The sequence below is a fragment of the Aulostomus chinensis genome, chromosome 5 (assembly GCF_037954235.1).
Source record: "Aulostomus chinensis isolate RoL2024-O1b breed Wild chromosome 5, RoL_Achi_v1.0, whole genome shotgun sequence".
Lineage (NCBI taxonomy): Eukaryota > Metazoa > Chordata > Actinopteri > Syngnathiformes > Aulostomidae > Aulostomus > Aulostomus chinensis.
This window is the reverse complement of record NC_141324.1, coordinates 28766321-28781521: the sequence shown is the minus strand read 5'-3', so window position 1 is coordinate 28781521 and position 15201 is coordinate 28766321. Positions and strand designations below refer to the sequence as shown.

The 15201-nt window shown below is 48.1% G+C and overlaps 1 protein-coding gene and 1 long non-coding RNA gene across 5 annotated transcripts; one reads left to right on the top strand and one right to left on the bottom strand.

The window, feature by feature from the left end:
• Positions 1 to 176: 176 nt before the first annotated feature.
• Positions 177 to 3382, bottom strand: lactb2 (lactamase, beta 2). Its single transcript, XM_086204469.1, has 7 exons — positions 3148 to 3382; positions 2545 to 2705; positions 2203 to 2323; positions 1895 to 2073; positions 1314 to 1462; positions 1129 to 1216; positions 177 to 743 (listed from the first exon to the last, which is right to left on the bottom strand). The coding sequence occupies exons 1-7, from the start codon at positions 3267 to 3269 to the stop codon at positions 700 to 702; spliced, it is 864 nt and encodes a 287-aa protein (XP_086060595.1). The 5' UTR covers positions 3270 to 3382; the 3' UTR covers positions 177 to 699.
• A 2958-nt stretch (positions 3383 to 6340) lies between these two features.
• LOC147262063 (uncharacterized) lies at positions 6341 to 9856 on the top strand. 4 transcript variants are annotated; one of them, XR_015115958.1, is made up of 5 exons: positions 6341 to 6703; positions 6777 to 7953; positions 8199 to 8403; positions 8671 to 8836; positions 8952 to 9856. It is a non-coding gene; the product is annotated as an uncharacterized LOC147262063 (long non-coding RNA). The 4 variants fall into 4 exon arrangements; XR_015115956.1 differs by having other exon boundaries at positions 6341 to 7677; positions 7760 to 7953; XR_015115957.1 differs by having other exon boundaries at positions 6341 to 7953; positions 8684 to 8836.
• The last annotated feature ends 5345 nt before the right edge of the window (positions 9857 to 15201 follow it).

Sequence of the window (15201 nt, the reverse complement as noted above, 5' to 3'; positions counted from 1 at the left end):
TATGAAAATATTCCCAAAACTGTGGACGAACCCTGCTAGTCAGAAACCCTCATCAGCTCCGTCCCCCGTCCGTCGGTGTGTCTGGGATCAGGAGCAGCAGGGACCGCAACAGTCCTGGCTGACTGTTACTCCCCCGCATGACCAGAAAGATGAAGATGAAAAAAAAAAAAAAGACACAAAAAACATGCTAGAGATACATCCAAATTTAATAAACATAATTTCAAACGATTCACAACCATGTATGCAGGCACAATGAGGAGATGCTGCCACCTAGTGTTGGCCCGGGGGGACTGCGTCAAACCTCACGTTTTAATGCTTGTTTGCTTGCAGCTCCACTGAGGTCCTTCAGGACTCAAACATGAGAAAACCCAAAGACCAGCTCCAGAGACCAGTCTGGAGGGACAGCATTCCCTCTCACGTGTCCAAATAAATGCATTCTTCATTGACGGGGGGGGGGGGGGGGGACGCGCGTTTGACACGTTTGGTTGAGTTCCTTTTCACTGATCCGAGGAACTCTCCTGGGAACAGATCCTGAATGGAACCGATTCACGTCAGGAGTGCTGACCTCACTGAGATCCCCTCAGGCTCCACTGCTCCAGGTGTGTGTACTGCAGTCATTCAGGTAACGTTCAAGACACCGATTTTCATCTGATTCCAAAAAGCTCACATCAACCTGCTGGACTGTCGCCCGTGTGGGGGTCACAGGTTGCTCCTCCATCTGGTGTTCAGGGTCGTATCACTGACTGAAGAACAAAGGCGGTGTTTGTATTTTGGAACAAGACTCATCTTCTAAATTGCTTCGCTGCACACACACTCAGTTATCAGCTCAGCCTGCATGGGCACCAACATCTGATGAAGGTCACCTGACACTTTAAAGGAACGTACCAACATTTTACGGACGAAGACCCTTCTCTTCTCTGCTGCATTAGTGAGCTAGTTAGCTTAGCACAATGACTGGTAGTGGATGGGAAGTGTTAGCATCAGTTAGCTCAGGTTCCAGCAGTAATCCTCCGCCCCTCCTACCCACTACCATTCATTGTGCTAAGCTAACTAGCGTGGCTAGTTTACCAAAAAGTTGGTGTGTTCCCTTGTGTAACGTAAGCTGACCTCAGGAAAGAGAGGACTCACCCAGGCTAATCTTGCCTTCTTTCTCCAGTTTCTTCAAGTGATGGATGAGATTCACATTAGCTGCCTGATGCAGGTGCTCAGGTGTGTCCTGGAACGACCAAGCACATTTACCTGAGTTCCCTCCTTGTTGCCAATACCTGACACGGGAGGGGAGGGGGAGCGTTCATGTCACGACTGGCACTGACCTTGTAGACAATCTTGACCAGCTCCATGGAGGAGAACGGCGCTCCTGCTCCGGCCTGAATGGCCTCCAGGATCTGCTGCTCTCTTTGGTTCCGGTGGCTGATGTAGTACCGGATCTTGGAGGCAGCATCCTGAACCACAGGACCATGACCTGCACAGAGAGGACAGCAGATTAGCCTGACTGACAGGGACGGGTCTACCCAGACTCCCCCCCACAGAAGAATTACTTCTAGGAGGTCGTATAAGACACCGATAGTCCAGAAGTCATCCAGTCAAATTTTATCAGTTATAAGGAAACAAACTGACAATCATAACCTCCACCAAGGATTGGTTTGGTGTGTGTGTGTGTGTGTGTGTGTGTGTGTGTGTGTGTGTGTGTGTGTGCGCTCTTTTGGCAGCAGGATCACACAAAGACTACCCAGCTGCCTTTCATCACACCAGGTGGCGTAGCTCAAGAAAGAACCCAGTAAACTTGGGGGTTGACCTGGATTAGGAAGCTGTGAGTTAGCTTAGCACAACCAACGACAGAGGATGGGAAGTGTTAGCAAACCTCTGTCAAAGGTCTGTGACAGCGCTAACTCACCAGGGTAGATGAGGTCGGCCTTTGTGTCCAGAAGAACCTTCAGGGACCTCATGTAGTCGTAGAGATCCTCGAAGACAGCCGTGCCCTCCCCCAGGATGCAGTCTCCAGAGAAGAGCGCCTGCTCCTCCTCCAGCAGCAGCGCCATGTGGTCGTCGGTGTGGCCCGGAGTGAACAGCACCCTGGGAGGAGGACAAACCGGGAGGATCAGCTCTGTCGTCTACACGGGAGAGTCATCTGAAAAAGGAGCTTTTCTTGTGCCTCCGTCTTTTGTTTGGTTTCACTCAGCGAGAAACTGATAGCAAACGAACTTGAGTGTCGCTCCCTCCGTCTGCACCAGGTCTCCATCTTTTAAGAACGTGAACGTCTTGCTGCCAGCCGTCTCCTCAGCCCGGCTGGGACGAGGCAGTTTACTGACTCGGACCTCAGAACCTGCAGGAGACGACACATGAAAACATGTTCTGAACCAGGTTTTAACCTTCCTCACAATCTTTGCTGAGAACAAACACACAACTACCCAGCCAGGTCCGAGAGACTCGTGTCAGAGATTTACGTCCCTTCAAACTGGACTGAAGACTCCAGCGCTTAAGTGTAAACCACCTCCCCGAGTCCCAGGGGGAGCTGGACCTGTTCCGGGGGCACGCAGTCCTCACCGGTGATGTCCCTGCAGATGTCCTCCACGCCCCCCATGTGGTCGCCGTGCCAGTGTGTGACGATGATCTCCTGGATGTTGGTGTTGAACTGCCTCAGAACCTGCTTCAGACTGCTGATGTACTCCGGTACCGCAGGTTCTCCAGTGTCTATCAGCACACGCCTGGGTCAGATACACATACACACACACACACACACACACACTTTAAAAGGTTCCATTTCTACACATTTATATTTATCATGACAACTCTTTAAAATTTGTGTTCTCTGCAACATTTTAACAATATTTATGTGTGTACAGTCAAATAAATAATGATTTACACATTTGTTGTAAGCCGATACAAACAATACTCCCTTGAGCTCCTTCACATTATTTCAGTCTTTTTCTACATTCTCCGTAATTTTACCCACAAGTAAGTGAACTAAAATGTAGAGATTTTTGACTGGGAACCGGTGTGACGGCTCCCAGGAGGTCTATGGGCGTCTTTAATGTTGTGTTGCAGCCCGTAAGTAAGGAAAAAAAAAAAAAAAGCCCGTTTCCAAACACAAACCACCTGTAGTCAGGTGTACGAAACCAAACTTGACGGAACGAGCGTTTATGTCACCTTTCACCAGTGCCGACCAGGTACGTATTCGTCCCTTGCAGAGTCATCGGACCCGGGTTACAACCCAAAACCCGAATCACTCGAGCAGACAGCTGCTCGATCCGGGGGATGATAGCACTCATAGCCGGAACCGATACAACTGAGCCACAGAATGAAGAAATAAAGCACGAAAAAGGCCTTTTTTTCTCTTCTTAAACGGAAAGTGAAACGGAAGCTGCGTCTGAAGTATGTTTACTTCCGGTTACTTCCCTCAGCAGCCTTCAAATTAAAAGATTTAAAAGTGCGAAAAAAAGCTGACGACGCGCCGACAAATGTACTGTTTTGATTGTGTTTTAACACAGTTATTGTCTGCATGGCTTTGTTTGCTGCGTGGACTTAAATAAGGAACTAAAGAAATACATACATGTCCACACGTCATGAGAAAACACAAGTTTGTAAAAAAAACAAAATACAAAAAAAACAACCCAGAAAATCTGGATCTAAGTGTTTGAGCTCTTAAGCGATCCCAGTCTTACAAACACTCGAGGTGAAAATTCACGGACGCAGAGACTTCCAGCCGCCACAGGCAGTTTGACGTCTTTTATTAGAGATGCTGAAGCTGTGGCGGTGATAATGACAGAATTGCTCTAAAACAGATTTTTATCCTCTATATTTCTTCACGTTCATTTTGTGAGACTGTTTTTAAACTACTTTAAGACACTACGGACCTACAGCATGACTCAGCAAATCCCGTCACCTTGACGTGTATGAGAGAGGCTGTTTGTTCCCCGTTTAACCTCAACTGGTCATGGACGGGCGAATCCAGTGGGTTCACAAACTGTGGTGCGAGCGAGAGCTCCCTCTGGTGGCACTGGGAGGAATCAAAGAAATGGAACCAGTCAAAAACGCCTCAAAGGAGCGAGAACGGTGAGGAACTCTGACTTGGACTCAGTTGGACTGGGGAAGAACACGAGTTCTCAGCAGTGAATCTGTGAAACCAGGTCAGACGGAACCTTTGAACTAAAGACCTGGGACAGAAAGACCAGCTGAGCCACCGAAGCAGTCTAGGTCCACAGGTTTGGTCATCATGGTGGTACTTGGAATGTCTGTGTTACTCTTAGGTGGTACTTGGAATGTCTACACTACTCTGAGGTGGTACTTGGAGTGTCTACAGGACTCTGAGGTACTTGGAATGTCTACAGGACTCTGAGGTGGTACTTGGAGTGTCTATATTACTCTGAGGTACTTGGAGTGTCTACACTACTCTGAGGTGGTACTTGGAGTGTCTATATTACTCTGAGGTACTTGGAATGTCTACACTACTCTGAGGTGGTACTTGGAGTGTCTACAGGACTCTGAGGTACTTGGAATGTCTACAGGACTCTGAGGTGGTACTTGGAGTGTCTATATTACTCTGAGGTACTTGGAGTGTCTACACTACTCTGAGGTGGTACTTGGAGTGTCTATATTACTCTGAGGTACTTGGAGTGTCTACACTACTCTGAGGTGGTACTTGGTGTATCTACAGTACTCTCAGGCAGTACTTCGTTACACAGGCTTGAGAACCCCTTGGTTAACACATGAACTGTCACATTTATGAGGCGACAGGCAGCAGGCGTCACATGGTAGTGAACTCATGAATGGTGCTCCTGCCGGTGTCCCGGTGTCCCCACACGCTCCTGATCAATGCAGTCAAATGAAGCAGTTAAGTGGACGGTGGAAGCAGTGGAAGGCCTCTCGGGGACCCGCACGTCCCCTTAATGTCTCCTCTGATATTTGTCTCCAATAAATCGTGACCCATAAAAACGGGCGTGAAGGCCAAGAACTCAGCTCTGTATAATATTTACAGGTACGGAAGGTGGAGGGGAGAGAGGGAGACATTATTTCCCTAAATGAATAGATCCTGACATCTGGGCATCAGAGGAACCCCTCCGCTCGCTCGCTCTCTCTCTCTCTCTCCTTTTGTAATTACACGACATAATGGTGGTGCAGTCGGTCCGTAATCTCCCATTATAATCAGTCTCGGCTGCCTCCACCCACTCTCCACCACAGCTTCTAATTCAATATAAATGCAAATGACCGGGGGGGGGGGGGGGGGGGCTGCTCCCACCAAAACCCTGCACTCATATTTACGACATGTAAAAACTGGAGACTTTAAACCTGCTGAAGCTTCAGTCCTGAGGGAAACAAGCAAGGCTAGCGCACTGTGGGGACTTTAAATGTCTTAGCTTAGCTTAGCTTAGCTGAGTTTCACATAAAAACCAGTACAGTCATAAAAGACCCTTTCTTAACTGGGAACTTCCCAGTTAAATAAAGAGGGACCTCAGCGTGTTCCAGGTGCCTCCAGGTGCTTGAGAGCTACAAACACCAGCGACCAGTCAAAGGACGTGTGCGCAGCTTTCCTGCCTGTTTGCACGTACAGTACTGGTAAAACTACTGAGTTCCTGTGACATGCAGTTTTTGTTACATGGGAATGACAAATTCTAAACTGCGTCATGAGATGTTTGGAGTGAATAATTCATGCCGACTGAAAAGCCTTCATGTGGTACAGTCTTTGCATTTAGAAATGAAGACGTGTGTTCTAACAAATTTGGATCTCAGTTGCTATCTGATAGAAAACGCAGCGCTCGGCTGCTCTGATACCTGCGGAGGAACTGTGAAAACTCTCACTGCTGCTTCCGTCTGTGGTGAGAAATGAGGCAATATGTTACTAAACTGTATCGCAATTCATAATTCAAAATGCTGCATAATTAACTTTCTCCTTCGGAGACTTAATGCGATACCAAATTAAATAAGTGGAGGGAGGGAGGGAGATGAAGGAGATAGAGAGGAAGAGGGAGAAGCGGGGAAATATTAATTTAGAGGAAGATGTGGTGAGAGGGGATGGACGTGGGTCAGAGAGGAAGGACAGAAGAGAGAGTCAAGAGTTATAGAAATCAAATAAAACATGTTTTAGTGTTTGTAAATGTGAGCGTTTTCCTCTGTCACTCCATTCACTACAAAATAAAGACGCTCCCAAGAAAAACCCTCCTCTGGGACGTGAGTGACACCTTGTGGCCATTGAGGGTAAAGCAGAGAGGATGAGGAGAGGAGAGGGGAGGAGAGGAGAGGGGAGGAGAGGAGAGGGGAGGAGAGGGGAGGGTCCTTCTGACATGAGGGAGGAAAACGTGTTCCTGGGTTTTGTATCATCCAACATTCACGCCAGTGAAGAAGATGGAGTGAGACAAAAAGTGGAAGAGTGTGAAGAGAAAACTGAGTGAACGTGTTAAAGCAGATAAAAGAAAAACGCGCTTCACGAACCAGAACCAGAACCCTGGACCATGGAGCCTCCAGGAGGACACGTGGATGGTGATGATGATGATTGTCACACCTGAGAATATCAGATCAGTGTAGCTTGCAACGAGCAAGGGCGAGTGGGTGGAGCCAGAGACAGGAAGCGTGGTGTTCATCGTGAACAAGTCAGGCACTCATCCAGCCACCAAGCAACACCTACGTTAAGGTTTCGATTGGCTGCCGCCACCCACGGGTGTCTAACCAGAGGAGTGACAGAGGAACCGGCTGCCAACGCTGAAATCCAGTGTGTATTCAGGAAAATGGACATTAGCATGTGTAGATTTTGTGGCGCTAAATTGACAATTACCGTCATTCAGTGTCTGCCACTTATCCCAGTCCAAGCTGCGGTGGCGGCTCGCCCAGAAATCCTCCACCCGGTCACCTCCTCCCGGGGATCCTGCTGCCAGATGGTGCATGAAGACTGCTGCATGTTCTGGGTCTGCCCGGAGGTCCCCGTCCTCCCCCACAGGGAGGCAGCCCCCGGGGGGGGAGGGGGGTGTCCTGATTGCTCGCTCGCATCACCAAACTCATCTGGCTCCTCCTCAACAAGATGGAGCAACAGTTCCTCTCTGAGCTCCGGCCTCATGCCGGAACCAGGCCGCCGCCGGCTCCTGCTCGTTTGAGTGGTTCGGCCCACATCCGTGCGCGCGGAGCCTGAGACTCGCAGGAGTTTCCTCCCACAAACACAAGGAGCAATGATTTCCTCAGGGTTCGGGGTTTCTCTCTCTGGAGGAGCGGGTCGTCTCACTCTGGTACCCCAACATCTTCAGGAACTCATCACGTTGATTTAGGAGAAACTCAAAAACACCTAAAAGAGCCGAACCGGGACTCCTAGCGCCGATGGCCCAGGGTCCATTCAGATCTGGATGCAACTCGTCAGGACCAGATTCCTGCTCGTCCATGCCTGACACCTGACCCCTCTAGGCTCAGCACGGGAGGGCCCTGTGACCAGCTGGGGTTTCAGCTGCGTGTTGCCGGGTCACTGAGCGCTCAGGGGGAAGAAGAAGTGGGTTAAACGTTCAGCTTTGACAAGAACGCGAGCCCTTTCTGAAAATGGTCCTTTTTACTTCACGTTTCTACTTGCGTCAGAGGCAACGACCGTTTTGCCTGAATGTTGACGATTAAAAAAAAAGACACTTTCTGGGTGAAATGTCACCTGAACAAGCGAGCGAGGGAAACCCTGCCTGAAGTGTCCCAGCCCTGCTCGTCCACCGGAGGGTGAGACCACAGGGTGGAGCAGGGTTCAGCACTCGATGTGAATTCCTCAACACACACTCTTCTTTTTGTTGGATTCCGACAGCGGCGGTGTTACAGAGGAACAATTCCCTCCTCACCTGCACTCACCTGCGCCAACACATCAAACCTCCCCATCACATCATGAACAGCTCTCCTGATGGGGGGGAGGCCATCTTGACCGAGCGCCTCTCCTCGCCCTCCTCTCTCGGGTTGACGACTGAAGCTCTGAATGAAGAATGAGCAGCTCACACAATGCAGGTGAGTTAAGCTTCACTTTCCATTCCCCGATTCAAGCCCAGGGAATGAATCTCCAGATAATACCGCCACCTTTGGCCCCGGGAATTGAAAAGCCCCCGAGGGTCTGCAGGCTGCGGGGCCGTATTTTAGCTGGGAAAAAGGCCCCTGATGCCATTACAGCTCATTTCAAGTTAAAGATGGAGCTTTTGCTTTTCTCTGCTCTTTTTCTTCGCCCCCGGGGTGTTGATACTCGCTCGTGGCCACAGAGACGAGACGGAAGGGGAGGCTTTCGAAATGTTGCAGTGACGCTGAGAGATGAAGTGACTCCCTGAAACACGCGTGACATCAACATTCGCTGGAACACGCAGACCGAATCGTGTTTGGGTTTCACACGAAGGAGCAGATATCCTGCCTCCACGAGGTGGCGCTGGAGAGCACACACCTCCTTGACATGACGTAGCTGTACATCAGGTGAAGACCACACAGTCATGTGATGTCCCCCCCATCAGGCCTGTAACCACTAGGTGGCGCTGTGACATTTTTTGATCTGGTGGTGGGAGTTCAAATATCAAAATACTTCAGAAACGTGAACGAACAGAAGCTGAGTTTCCCTGAAGAGATTTGATGGAAACAAAATACGCCCTCAAACTTGCAAAAAACAAACAAATTAAAAAAAAAACTTTCTACGCTCGTTTTGAAGGTTGTTTTTTTGTTTTTTGTTTTCTTTTTGTGGTTGAGTTGTATTTTTCAGGACGTGTTGGCGTGATGTTTTCGTCGCTTGCTCAGTTGCACCAAAACTGTGACCAGTCGGACCGGACCATTCACCTGTACGGGTTGGACCACTTGTTGCTGTCGGCGGGGGGTTTCACGTGTGGTCCGACTGGCACTTCTACATGGAATTCAGGTGAGCGTTTACACGGATGTCACATGTAATCCCAGACGTGTGTTTGTGTTGGAGCTTGAAAATTTCTGCCACTTTAGTCTTCAAAGCGAACACTGAACTACATTTGATCATCCAGGTGAACCCGGAGTATCAGGCAGCAGTGTGTGTGTGTGTGTGTGTGTGTGTGTGTGTGTGTGTGTGTGCCCAATCAGCTGTGCGAGGAGACACACCCACTTCGCTGTCTGGCTGGTCCGGATCCACCTGATTGGCTGGCTCCTATCAGACAGACGGCCCCCCCATTGGCCTGCAGACACGGAGGCGGCAGTTTGTTGCTGTTGCTAAGATCCTGTTGCTACGATCCCAGCTGTTGCTAGGAGACGTGTGATGCATTATGGATGGCTGGTTTCCTCATGGAGGAGCGAATCTGAAATGCTGATGACTACAGCCTCGATCGCTCCCTCCTTCTCTCTCTCTCCCTCACTTCTCTCGTTCCATCCGCATCACTCCTCCCTGTCAGGCAGGTCCAATTAACAACGCCTTCATCGGCTGGGGTTCTGGTTCTGCTCAGGTGCAGCATCGCTCGGATGAACTCGTCATCTACTGTTGGTGCTGATTCTGACAAGTTGAGAAGCAGCGAGAAAGAACAACATAATATATCAGAAGCTGACACGGAGGCTCCCCTCGTGGTTGCTCCGCTCCCTCTGGCGCTCTGAGGGGCACCATGCGCTTCCTCCATCACACGTGGCGTCGTCGGCCACATCTCTCACTCCAGAACTTCACCAGGAGGACGCAGACAACCAGACAACCGGCATGAGTCAACCACTGGGTGGCAACAGAACCACAAACCCCCAACACAGTTACAAAATTATCATCTTAAATTATTAACAATGGATATTAAAAATATTGCCCCCACGCGTTTTCATGCATGTCTTTATTTGTGTCTTTATCTCCCCAAAAATATGAAATAACAAAAGTTTCATGTTGTGATAAATCACAAGATTTTTTTTATGAAGAACTGGAATAAACGATATTTGGACCATCGAGAGAGAGAGAGAGAGAGAGAGAGAGTGAGTGTGTGTGTGTGTGTGTGTGTGTGTGTGTACACACATCTGGTTGCCAACCACTCATAGAAGATTTAATAGACTAATAACTTCAAATTACATTATGAAATTACATCAGCGAGACTTTGAAGCCGAGGACGGAGGCTGAAGACGCACGAGAGGCAGATCCTGAAACTTAATAAGGCTCAGATGAATGATCTTCATCAACCACGGCTACAAGCTTTCTTTCTTATTACCGCTTTTTACCCAGATTTGTGTATTTAAGTCGCAATGACATCACATGTTCACCTGCTGCGGAGAAAACTGCAGTCTGATTAAGACCGCCTCCTTCCAGAAACTCTGAAATTTGTTCAGTATATTTTGAACAAAGACATCCTGCAGCGGCGCCCCTCCTCCTCGGGATGACATTTAGAGAGATGGAAACATTTAGGCCTTTGGCCCCCACCACCACACCCACACACCCACACCGTGTAGGTGGCAAAGGACACACTCAGTTGTGGCTCTTATCTTTGAAAATTGAAAAGTCTGGATGGTGGAAGTACCTGCTGCCGCCGTCTCTGATTCCCTGAGAAGGTGCCAGAACGAGAGAGTGTGTGTGGGTCTGTGTGATTGCCACAGTGGGAAGTACGTCTGCAAGTGTGTGTACATTTTTGAGAACTGTGATTGTGCAAGGCGCTGTGACACGCACGCGTGCATGTGTGTGTGTGTGTCTGATCCGTGATGAGCCAACTGTGACAGCCTCTAATAGCTCTCAACACATCTGTCTGAACACGCCGAGGCTCATTGTGTGCGCAGGTTTGCTCCTGTCTGTCTTATCTCCGGCTCTGTTATCACTCCGAGTCTTCCTCTTCTCCAGCTCAGTGCTCCTCCTCGGCCGGCTCCACCCAGCTGAGACAGATAGAGGAGGGAGTTGGCCGATACGAGGCATCGATGCCAACTTCTGCTCAAACTCTGAGCTCTCACACACACAAGAGTTGAGCCGGTCCATCAGTGGAGGAGAGGAGTGTGCTCTGCCTTCAAAATCTCTCCTGGGAGACATTTTTCCCTCCTGCGTCACCTCTTTCTGACTCCAGAACGCAGAAAGTTCCAGCCACGTAAATTTAGCTTGAAGCTAACAGCATTGTTCGGTACGATCCAAGTCTTCGAAATCCAGCTGAACGCTCAGTAACCCACAAACACTTTGATTTGAGAAAACACTCAAACTGAGGCACTTGTGGCTGAGCGCTAAACCGCGAGATTGTTTGTGTTTAACTTGAGAAACGAGCCAATAAAAACTTAATCCAACAAACAGCGATGCCGTGAATCTTCAGCCCATGAGACGAACAAGCCTTTTCCTCACACTTCATCTCCAGAGAAGCAGCAACATTCCTCACACTGGTGGCACCGAAGAACAATAGCAACTCACAGCGACTTCCCAGGACCTCCCTCCATTTCTGTCTCTGGTGAAAAGCATCAGGCCGACCTGTTGCGTTTCTACGCCCGATTATGTCACCTCCACCGCCACGTTCTGACAGAAACATACACTAGTTTACCCAGTTTATTCTCATAAATGCGCAAATTGCCTCTTCAGCCAATGATGAGTTCAGATACGGAATGCAAAGGAGGAGACGGGTTTTTAGGCGGCAAACACGGGAAGCAGGAAGAGGTAGAGCGGAGGGACACGGTGTCTTGAATGACGTTTGCCGGTGGAACACATGGAAGAGAATCAGCTGAGTGGACGGCAACAACCAGACCATCAGCTGGAGTTAGAAGAGGGGAGGTAGTTTGAGGCGATGGCCTGCCTGAGCGAGCGCTGGGCTCCACGTGTTCTGCTGACATGTTTCCTGGTTTGTATTCTGGAGGCCAGGAGACCTGCCGGCCCTCACTGCAGGTGAGGTTCCTGCAACTCTAAATGAAACCCGCATGGTGGACGTGGTCAGCCCTGCTGACTGGTCTCATGGGGACTGATTAGGGTTACTAGTGAACTCAGTCCAGTCAGTGCTTCCATAATAAATGTGAGCCTTCAGGTGGGCTGACGGACTCTCAGACTGCAGCTGAACTTTTGGGTTTGATGAGGAGCAGAGTGACCTGAAGGTTTGGCATTTGCACTGTACTTGTGTTTGTTTTCTCAAACCTCAGGTGTTTGTTATGTGAAGGGTTCAGTTACGGTGCTGAAGTCACTCACAACAGGACCATTTTAGCCTGTTCAACACTTGTTTTGGTTGGCTGGAGGTTTTCTCTTTGAATGTCTAACTTGAAACACACATTTTTGGGTGTTTTGGATTCGCTCAGTCAAACCTCCCAACACAGATAAAACATTTTTTTGTTAGATCTAAGTTTGGCCGGTCTGGGGGAGGAACTGGACTCGACTTCATCATATCTGAAAGGAAGGGATTTTTAGCATTAGTCTGAAAATTTTTAGCTCAAACTGATGTGGCGTTCCCCAGGGCTGGATTTCAGGACCATTATAATTTGGGCTTGTTGCCTCGAGGCTGGTTTATCAAGGAACAAACTGGGTGCTCCGATAATCATACTGGTGACGCAAAACTACACGCAGTTCCTTTATATTTAAGGAGTTTAGTCTGTCAGTTTTTTGCTGGTGCATTTAGTTGAACTGATATCTACATGGTGTGCAGTGTGAACTGACGGGTCGCTAATCAGTTGTTTTTTTACCATCTGATTCGATGCAAAATGTAATATTTGACATTTTTCTTGTTTTTACAACTCTTAATGTCTTAAAATGGACTTTTTTGATAAATTGTTGTTTTCCTGTATTTTCCACTTATAATTGACAAGTTTGTTAATCGTTTACATCACATTTATCATTTTTAATTTGATAATTTGATTGTTATAAAATGAATAAACATTTAAAAAAAATTCTAGACAAAATGCTTCACTTTATTAATCTTTATAAATTTTTTAACAGTGGAAAATGGTATAATCTAATGAAGCAAAGAAAAAACGTTTTCAAAGGTCAACTGTGTACACCTCCAGAAATGGAAATTAATCGTACTTTGTTTAGGAGGTAAAACATCCATTTGGCACACTTCAAGTATCCAGATCAAATGTCGCGCGGGGTTCCTTGCACATTCATTGCTAATTATGGAATTTAAAACACAGAGGCTCAATTTTTTTTGAGTCATTCCTCACCAAATGGTCTTTAAGACACCAATAAAATAAAAGTCTTCACCTTGCAACTCATGGAACCGGCTGTGCGGTCGTGCCTCATGTTCACAGGCTCTCATCATATCGTGGCCGTAACGTCCTCCTCCTAATTCTCTCATGTGCATATGTCAGTCCGGTCCGGCAGCCGTGCATCATTCGTAATTATGCAAAACAGTCCTTTCTCGTCGCACAGAGGAAAGCAATTTTTCTATGCAAATGGTGAAATTCCCCGCGAGGGTTGCCTGGTTATAAACGTGCTAATGATGAGTGACGGTGGGTGATATTGGGGTCAGCGCACGTGCCACAGCGCTGAAAATGATCAACTAAATGCCAGAAGTGTCCTCGCTACGCTTGAACCGGACGGCGGCGAGGAGACCGATAGCATCGCTCGCCCAACTGATGAGGCCCTAATAAGAAAAGATCTTAGCGGCGACACAAGTAAAACAATTCTTTTTCTTTTCATTTTTAATCATTTCCATTCTGAGAACGTGGTTGAACTGCTAATCATCCAGTTGTTGCGCGGACACGCCCCAGAGTCACACCATTTTACCTGTTAAATGTCACTGAATATTTGGCTCAAACCAAACTGCCCTTCATCTTCTTCCCTCGCTGAAGTGAAACCACCTCCCTTGACAGCTCTGACACATTCAGGCCCGGGCTGCAGCGTCGGGTGACGACGAGGGAGGATGTGTATGAAAACTAGAATGAAGCGGTAACGTCTGTCTGGTGCGTGGGACACCGTCTCCCCCGTGTAGAGATGTGAGCTACGGGTTCTAGCGAGCACACATGTTGGAGGCAGTTCTTGGCGCATTTGTTGGCTCAAAAAAAAAAGACCTATGTTTTGGTTGCATAAAAACATGAATGACTATTCCGAACCCAAAAATCCAAAGGTCTGAGCTGATTTATCCTGCTAGCATCCAGGATTTGGAGAAAATTCAGATTATTCTTTTTCACTCGTATCTTTACTGCCCGAGGGCGCGTCTAGGATACGTGACTTCCCTACACAAGAACACGGGTGAACATGTTGGACTGGATGTTGGATAAAATCAACATTATGACTCATGGCAGGAGTTCCAGGTAGTTAACACGACAAATGCAGTAGAACATTCATATGATGCCTTTATTAAGTTACGTACGATAGTTTCTCCGTGTTCCTACAAGCTTCCCACAACTAATGAAGACGCTGCTGATGTTCTGCTGGGGGATGCTGGAGAACGTCAAAAATCACCCAACATGTCAGCTCGTCTTGCACAAAACATCTGATTTTGTTGTCAGGGTCACAGCTCCAGTCGCCATCAGTTGTTTTCAGATGAATAACTCTGAGTTTTTGATTGGAATTTTCAGTCTCAGTTGCGATGTGTAGTTGCTAACAGGAAAAACAGTCTCCTGTTCTGACCCACCGACCTTTGACCTCACTCGCCGTTACCTGAAGTCTCGCCGTGTCCCACGCAGACGAGTGAGGCTCAGCTCTACGACGGGTTCCGGACCTCCGGCAGCTCAGCGTTAGATGTTCATCCAGTTTAAACTCTGAACGTGTTTCTCTGAGAAAGGCTAACATTTCGGGACGATGACTCATCCACGTCGGCTTCTATTGATCACCGACCCGCCACAGAAAATCCAACTACGTGCAAACACTAAAGAACAAAAAAATGTTAGTGGAACAGCAGACGTCTCGTTTTCCAAGCGAGCTGCAGCATCCTTCAGTGAGCTGAATCATCTGACTTCTTCTTGCCGCACGAGTAACAGTGGCCCATTAGTGGCCCGGCGGTGACACAGCAAACAGCTCGGCGGTTTTACAAATACCAGCAAATGATGTTGAGCTGCACACAGACACGACTGCCGCTGCCTTTCAAGGAACCTCATTAGCTGGGGAGAGAATCTTTCACTGGGAGCGACAGCCACAGCGCTATTATCACGCCACGCTTGGGCTTCTTGTTTAGATGTAAAATAAAGTCTCAAAGTATAATTCTGCTGTTTGAGGAGAAAAAAGTTTGTGTTTTCTTCCTGTTTTATTAGTTTTCTCATCATCATTTGTGAGTTGAATGAGCTTCACGACCACCAAAACCCATAAAACCCGCTCAAATCCACCCGGTGATGCGGAATACATGCGCGCCAACAGGAGGCAATGAGAAAACACTTCTGTTCACACTGGTGAGGAGAGTCTAGGTTCCTTTACAAACG

Bases quoted from the DNA above. Each gene is read 5' to 3' on its own strand.
- lactb2 (XM_086204469.1), bottom strand. From the start codon at position 3,269: ATGAGTGCTATCATCCCCCGGATCGAGCAGCTGTCTGCTCGAGTGATT. The intron at 2,074-2,202 runs GTTCGTTTGCTA...TCCTCCTCCCAG, and splicing joins ACGGAGGGAGCGACACTCAA to GGTGCTGTTCACTCCGGGCC. The intron at 744-1,128 runs GTGAGTCCTCTC...TTTGTTCTTCAG, and splicing joins AGAAGGCAAGATTAGCCTGG to TCAGTGATACGACCCTGAAC.